This window comes from Spea bombifrons, chromosome 1, assembly GCF_027358695.1.
Source record: "Spea bombifrons isolate aSpeBom1 chromosome 1, aSpeBom1.2.pri, whole genome shotgun sequence".
Lineage (NCBI taxonomy): Eukaryota > Metazoa > Chordata > Amphibia > Anura > Pelobatidae > Spea > Spea bombifrons.
The window spans coordinates 15607047-15614743 of record NC_071087.1 but is presented as its reverse complement, the minus strand read 5'-3'; the positions used below and the strand labels follow the sequence as shown (position 1 = coordinate 15614743).

The following is a 7697-nucleotide window of genomic DNA, read 5'->3' as shown; positions in this document are numbered from 1 at the left end:
GCGTGACAAAAGTTATAGTGAAACATTACAGGAGGATTAGCAATAATAATGTCTGTACCAATTAGGGTTGTTTTCCTCATTAGAGATCAAAGTGTAATAAATATACATTACTGACACAGATGGAAGCATGTTCTTATTCATCTGTTTCGTACGAGAGATGCAACGTAGACCCATACAGAATAGATGCTCTTTGGATAAGGATGGACGTATACCGCCAGGGCAAACTCTATGTTGGGAACTTCACTGTTGTGGACTCCTGTGCTGTACACAGCCTCGATCAGAGGTCCCACCTCAGAGAACGCCATGTGAATCGGGAAGCCGGAGAACTGAAAAGATTTTAAAAAAGATTTTCATGAAAATATTGCACTTATCACTTAGAACCATCACTCTCTTCTAAAGCAAGACTTGTCATATTGTCATAATACAGACACTTGGCTTCCGAAACCCATTCCAGCTCAACAGCGGGAATTAAATCTTTTGCACAACATTATGTATATAATGTATATATATATATATATATATATATATATATATATATATATATATTGTAGAGGCTGTCACCCGAGCAAGAGGCACTATATTTTCCTGATACTGTCCCTATGTGTAACAGATTGGCATCAGGCAGCCTTTAAACAGGAAAGAGTACAAAAAAAATTTAATTTTAATTTTTTTAATGTTCTTTTTTTTCACTTTTTTTTTAATTCTTTATTTTAAGTTATTCTTGTAAATGCATCATGTTATTTTCCCAAGGATGCTGTTAAGACAATTCTGATCTGAAGTTGTATTGGAACACACTGTGTGTAACGTTATACTCTGCATAATTTGGAAAGTAAAATAAAATGATTGGACATATTTCTCAAATGTCTCATATTACTGCTGGAGAGTTACAGTATAATACAGGAGTACATATTGTAGAATGTGCTTGGAATATATGAAAAAAGACTTGGAGACGAGACTTGGAGAGAAAACCACAAACAGAATATGTTTTTTAAATCTGAAAATGGCTGATTTACCCTATATTCCCCAAGCTGTCTCTGTAGTTCTGTGCGATGATCTTCTTCGACGTCTTTGCCCTGGTTTTGCTCCAGCAGTGGTAAGAAATGGCGGAGCGTAGAGATGCAGTATCTGTTCCAGCGTGTAGGATGCCGTGATCTCCACTCCATGATTTTCTCCTTCAGCATTTTTTCGATCCTGCAGATAAAGGCATTAGAAAAACAGGCCAATTATGTTTCAGTGTTATTATTTCTACAACCGTATAACTGTCTGTGGTCCATATAGATATTTATCTGATGTATCCCCTAAATACAAGAGACAATATTCTCATTTGCATTTCATACAGTGCTTTGTAGGAGGTTAATGTTTAAAATAAAGGGGCAAGGACTAGAAGAGAGCATTTGTATTTGGACATACTATGAGAAGAGAAGGAAGAGAGGTGTTGTAAATGGAGCTTTCTCTAATTCGGTTATAGTGGGGTACCTGTTGGGTCTATCCGGGGTCCACTTCAATATATAAAGTGGGTATTAGAAGGCAAAACATTTGCAGATGGCACGGAATATGTAAATGCTAACCAAGATATTCAATGTTTGCAGAATAATTTCAATAAATTGGAATACTGGATACAAAAACAGCAGACGAGATTTAACATTGATAAATGTAAAATAATGCATTTGGAAAGTGTTAAATTCAGCAGAGAATGTGGAACAGTACTGGTGCCTAAATAAGCACTGTGCCCAACCTCAAATTTTATTTGAGCCAAATGCCCTTATGTATGAACGTATTCAACAATACCTGGGCATCTATCCTGCAATATCATTACATTTGTCCACAAAGCTGTCATACCTGTCCTGAAGTTCCGCAGCCGCTGACTTGTCTGCACGTTGATAAATTAGCTCTTCAGGCTATAAACAAAATATTATACTTATTCATTTTAACATAAATACATTCATTTGAGAGTATATTTTAATGTATGATGAGAAAGGGTAAAATATTATGGCTAGAGCGTATAAAGAACAGGAGCAAATACAAAATAAATAAAAAAACAACACATTTTAACATCCTTACTGAGGATGTAATTTGGCTGTAGAGGCAAATCTGTAGGTAATTGTGATTACCTGCACGCTGGAAAGACCAGGGTTTGGATAACTTCGCGAGAAGAATGGTTTCCACAACTTAGGTCTGCTTGTGTCAAAACTCATGGAAATCGGAGAATCATACTGTTGGATATTAAACCAAATCTGCAAAGAACGCACAACAAAAAAGTCAACTGATAGGGCCTAAACATGTGTATGGAGAACTCAGAAGAGAGTAAACACCCAATGTTCTGGAGGAGAACTTCTATTGAAGGCTATAAAGCTCCTCTGATCTATTCATCAAATTTGCAGGAACGTAAATATTTAACACATCTGCCAAAGTACCTCCTAAGCCACAAGGTTTTCACAGCTTTTCAAATGTTCCAAATACAGGTAAAGACAAGTTAGCGTACTTTATGCTAATGAGATGATGTAAGAGCAGAAGTGGTAGAGGTTAATACAGTGATGGCGTTTAAACATGCATGCGAGAGACATAATGCTATCCTGAATCTAAGACAAGACGAAGGACCGATTAAGGTCTGAGTCTGTACATCAGGGAAATGGGCAGACTAGATGAACCAAGTGGTTCTTACCTTCAGTTAAATTATAGGTGTCTACCTTTCTAACATCACACTTACGTTATCAGCGTTAATCAGGCAGCCAACACTTTGCAGAGGACAAAAGGTGTCATATTGGCCATAAAACCGCCCGTTGCTAGGATTCCATATGATGTATTGGCTTTGCTCCAGGGTCAGCACGTAGGCGGTGGGTCCCTATAAACATTACAAAACTACAATAAACATCTAACAGGAAAACATTCTCACATGCAAACTGGATAAACGTCATGGAAAGACCACATTAGTGAGAATTTTATTTATCTCAAAATCTGTATTATTTTGTTTGGTGCAATAACGATAAACATCCTACATTTACCAGATGTTATGTGTGCAAAAATCAAACACTTGTTGGTCCAGGAGCCCCTAAATAAGACGGGCAGATTTAAATACCTTCACTTCACAGGGCCCATACCCCGGAGCTCAGCCCTCCTGCTGCTGTGGCAGAGGGGGCGGGGCTATATTGGGAAGGCAGGGCTCACTATACAGAGGGGTGGGGCTAATGGGTGGAGTTGGGTGTGGATAGACATTCTGGTGTTACTAGAAGATGAGATATGGAAAGAGGGGCGATTAAAGCATATACCAATTATTAACCCTTAATATTTAATGTGTGTATATAAGCCGTATATCCTTGCACTGTGTGTGTGTGTGTTATACAGGGACATGTACGAGGCAGATCTCCAGTTTTTGAGGACCTAAAATTCTCCTGAAACCTTTAAAAAGGCATTGAGTCTAGTCCTAGATGACCATTAATAGTTCTAATTTTACAGTAGCTGGATCGTGATAACTGCCCATGATCTACACTAATATGAATGTGCTATGAATGTAGTATAGACATCATAGACTTCACGTGGCCATCACCACATGGCCTGGCAGCTGAGCAGGATAAAGGAATTATTATGCACAATAACTAACAATTAATCCATAGAAGAGCTCTTTACCTCAGGAATAGCGTTCCCTATTATAAGCCATGCTTTTTTCCCCATGGCCAAGAAGTAATTACACAGCAGGACTGCATGTTCCTCTTCGTCTCCGGCCAACAAGTCCAGGAATTGCTGAAGAATCGGGGAAAAAAATACTGAAGATTACTGAGATCAGACACACATTCTTTGCTAAAAAGACTTGGCTGGTGTGTTCGTAAATGGTTATAGTCCAGTCACTGGTATACCAGCATGCTGAATGTATAAGTTATTCCTTCAAAAAGGACATTATTAGGAGAATTAGTAGTCTATAGCTACTTCTTTTCTCCTTATACTTTACTCTTGGCCTGTCTGCTTCTACCAGCCCCGCTGCATTATATGGTTTCTCTCTGGCCTTTGTATAGATGTCAATGTGTCTCGTAAACACAATATATACAGTTTTTCTGCTGGCTTTCTAAACGGTGGGTATTAGTGCGAGTATAGGTCGGCCCGTAAATGTGGCTGCCTCTTGGTAACACATGCGACAAACGCCATTAACAAAGTTCAGAGAGTCCACATTTACCAACGTATAGAAAGCGCAGAGTATCTTGAAGAAGGGAACCGTCACTCTACCCTTTTAGTATAATTAGATACGTTTATTACGCCTACCTATAGCTTGTTATTTGTGTTTGTCTATTAGTGTAAACGGTTTACCTCAAAGAGTTATCTAATCAATAACCTGTGCTGAGGTCCTTCTCTGTCCTTCTTTAAAAATATAACATTGACCATGTGTTTACAGCTGTGTACATATATATTATACACACACGTGTTAGATATATATATATATATATATATATATATATATATATATTATACACACACGTGTAAGTATGATAGGAAGTAATTGTACGTACATCTGCTGTGCTCCACAAATCGCATATGCCAGAAAACGATATGTTATCAGGAAGGAACGGGATCAGGGAGACGTAACGTGCCACTAGTTCCTGCGGGATAAGAAAAGAAAACACGTATTCACGCAGAGCTCTGGAAACAGTGGATGTCGAATACGGACAAGTCCTGTTCAGAACATCATCACTGGCTCTGCCAAATGCAAAGGAGGACCAACATAACAAAGATGTGGATTCACATAATGCCTCAGGAACTCAGGAGGTCCCTTCTTCAGATCTTTTTCTATGTTGGCCCAATGAAAGAGTATTAACAAAGGAACTCCGGATAAGGGTATATTGCGGAGGGATGATTAAGGTTTAAGCCTTTAAAGCAGGAAAAAAGGGGGCAAACTAAATGGGCCAAACGGTTCTTATCTGATGTCAAATTCTATGTTTCTATGGCTGGGAGAAAAAAAACTGGAAACACAGAAAATCATGAATAGTCCAGAAATAAACACAAAATACTAACCTACATAAAGATCATTTAACAAATTCTACAATGTTTTGGGAAAATATTCTCTAAATGGTAATTGTGTGTTGTTTAGCGCTTACGTACCATAGCTGCTTGTGTATTATTTGGGTTGGCATCCAGAAACTCCTGCGGGGGATTTAGGGGCTTGATGTACCTGGTTACAAAAACCATTGTGCCGTTGATGTCCGTTACGGTGGTCAGGCACTGCCGCCTTGGAAACTTTGTAGCTGCTTCGTACTGGAATTTCTCTGCTACCTGTAGCAGCTTTTCATCTTCCCGACTATCAAACTTTAAAAATATACATATATAGTTTAAATTAAAAAAAAACAGATTTCCTTTAGTTAATTCATGCGAGACACATTACTGCTATTTAAAAGGGAAATCATGCTTTAACAATCATAAGTTAAAAATGGTTATGAAAACATCCAGGACTGGAGGGGTTAATTTGTTAATTAATTAGTGGGACTGTTATAAAGAGCCGTGACACTGAAGCAAATTATTTTACCGGATCTTAAAACTAAAGAAAGTTATAGTCACCTTTTCTCTTACGGATTCTCCAGGCATCAGCTGGGGTTCAATGGTCATAAACAAGGTCAGAAAAGAGCCTTGAGAAAGACTCCTGACGGCATCATAACCCCCTTCGCTGCCCATCGCCCGCTGCTTGCTGTATCCCAGAAGAACAGGGGGAGCTTCGATCTGAAAAGTGCCCTCAATCTAAAAAAAAATGGAGAAAAACAATGCAGTTAGTGGGTTCAGGTAAGTATTTAGGGCTCTGCCGCTGGCCGCTGTATTATTTGTTCATTATTGGCTTAGTTTTACTCAGGGCCGGCCGAAGACTTAACGCCGCCTGGGGCGAAGTTTAAAACGCCGCCCCCCCACGCCGACGCCATAATCTACGATCCCCCCCCCGGTACTTACCTTTAAACAGTCCTGCGGCGAGTCTCCCTGCTCTGCCACGGTGCCGGCTTGTAATGCTGAGCGCCGGAAATTGACGTCACTTCCGGCGCTCTGCATTACAAGCCGGGACCGAACAGGGAGACTCGCCGCAGAGGAGAGAGAGAGAGGGGCGCCGAGCGGGTAAGCGAAAACCACTCGGTGCCCCTCTCTCTCTCCTCCGCTTCAAAAAAAAAACAAAAAAAAAGCGCTTGGGGCGGCAAAGTGCCGCCCCTTCTAAAGTGCAGCCTGGGGCAATTGCCCCAGTCTGCCCCATTATAGGGCCGGCCCTGGTTTTACTGCTTACCAGTCCGCATCATAGTGACAAAAACAATAAAAACAAAACTTCCAGGCTTAAGTGTCTCTACCATGTCACCATTTACATAACAGAATCGTGACATACCCTCGTCTGAAAATAGATGGTGGTAAAAGGAATGCGTATAGATCCCAGCCAGTGTCTCTCAACTCTTGTATGGATTCCACTTCCTCTTTCACGGTCATCCTAAAGACAATAACAAGTATTATATCATATATATTATACACACACACACACACACATTATATATATATATATATATATATATACACACACATACATATATACACATGCATACATTTACACACACACACACAATGCCCATGATTCTTCACCAATGGTGATGCTCATGGATGTTGGCTTTTAAAACCAGCTAAATGGATACCAGTCGACTGGCCCTGTCTTACGATGGACACAATGGAATGGAACTGATACCCAGGATCTCCTTGGATTTCCTATATTAGCTGCTGCATTACAAACGGTAGAGAATTTTAACCCTCTATATTCTTAAGTGTTCATTTACATAAATAGCAGTCACTTAAGTCATTGAATCTATATTAGACTTATTATACTTTAAACAGGTGTAGAATAAAAATAAGAATTGTGGATAATTAATCCACTTGACTGCATTCAAAACATATTCTAGCTTCTTATTAACATAAAAGGCGTAGGGGCACATTTTATACTTACTTCTAAGATGTCATAGGATACTTCATCAAAAACATTTATAAACACGTCGTCTTTCACCGACTGCAAACTGGAGGTGCTGTAATCCCCATTAGGAGCTCTGCCAAGAAATGACAGAAAAGTCAAATACTAATAAACACCGTTATACCGTTAGAGCTTGGTTTGCTTTATCTGTAGGTTGCCATTGTAGCCAATCACATGACCTTTTTCACTGCTTAAACACCACACTGAGATGACTCTTTATGGTAATTAATAAAGTCATTTCCACCATAGACTTTTATTAGTCAGAAAGTCTGGCTGTGTGATGAAGACCAAGTCATTCTACATGACAGTGCAGCTGTCAAAATACTATGGTTATTTTAAAACAGAACACTACTGTTGAAAATATATTTTTGATGAGCAGGCCTTGTCATTGACCACATATTTCCAGTTCTCCTTTAAATAGTGAATTATATGCATTTTGTGATATTCTATACGCAAGAACTCTTATTTTATCATCTTGGATGAATCCATGTTGCACGCGTATTCATGTGTTGTCTAAGGGATGCACAAATATATGAATATTCTGATCGCACCTAAATGGAAGCTCAAGTTCTTCATTCCAGTTTGGGTTTGGTCCATCTGCTGTTGATGTCTGACATATGGTGCGTTGAAAGGAGACCTCTACAAACGGCCGCACTAAGACCTAGGATTACACAAAACAAAACGTCATTTAAGGATTTTTTTAACAAGATATATTGTTGCCATAGAAACATAGAGA

The 7697-nt window shown here is 39.2% G+C and overlaps 1 protein-coding gene across 2 annotated transcripts in view; it reads right to left on the bottom strand.

Moving 5' to 3' along the window:
* CC2D2A (coiled-coil and C2 domain containing 2A) overlaps positions 1-7697 on the bottom strand; it is a 34825-nt gene continuing 27128 nt past the window's right edge. For both annotated transcript variants that reach the window (XM_053458293.1, XM_053458294.1), the window contains 12 exons: positions 7513-7622; positions 6941-7037; positions 6338-6436; positions 5539-5715; positions 5086-5289; positions 4497-4586; positions 3625-3738; positions 2708-2842; positions 2112-2234; positions 1840-1898; positions 1014-1191; positions 1-326 (listed from right to left, as the gene is read on the bottom strand). In XM_053458293.1, the coding sequence (XP_053314268.1) occupies positions 138-326; positions 1014-1191; positions 1840-1898; positions 2112-2234; positions 2708-2842; positions 3625-3738; positions 4497-4586; positions 5086-5289; positions 5539-5715; positions 6338-6436; positions 6941-7037; positions 7513-7622 (1575 nt within the window). In that variant the 3' untranslated portion in view covers positions 1-137. The remainder of the gene's footprint in view (positions 327-1013; positions 1192-1839; positions 1899-2111; positions 2235-2707; positions 2843-3624; positions 3739-4496; positions 4587-5085; positions 5290-5538; positions 5716-6337; positions 6437-6940; positions 7038-7512; positions 7623-7697) is intronic.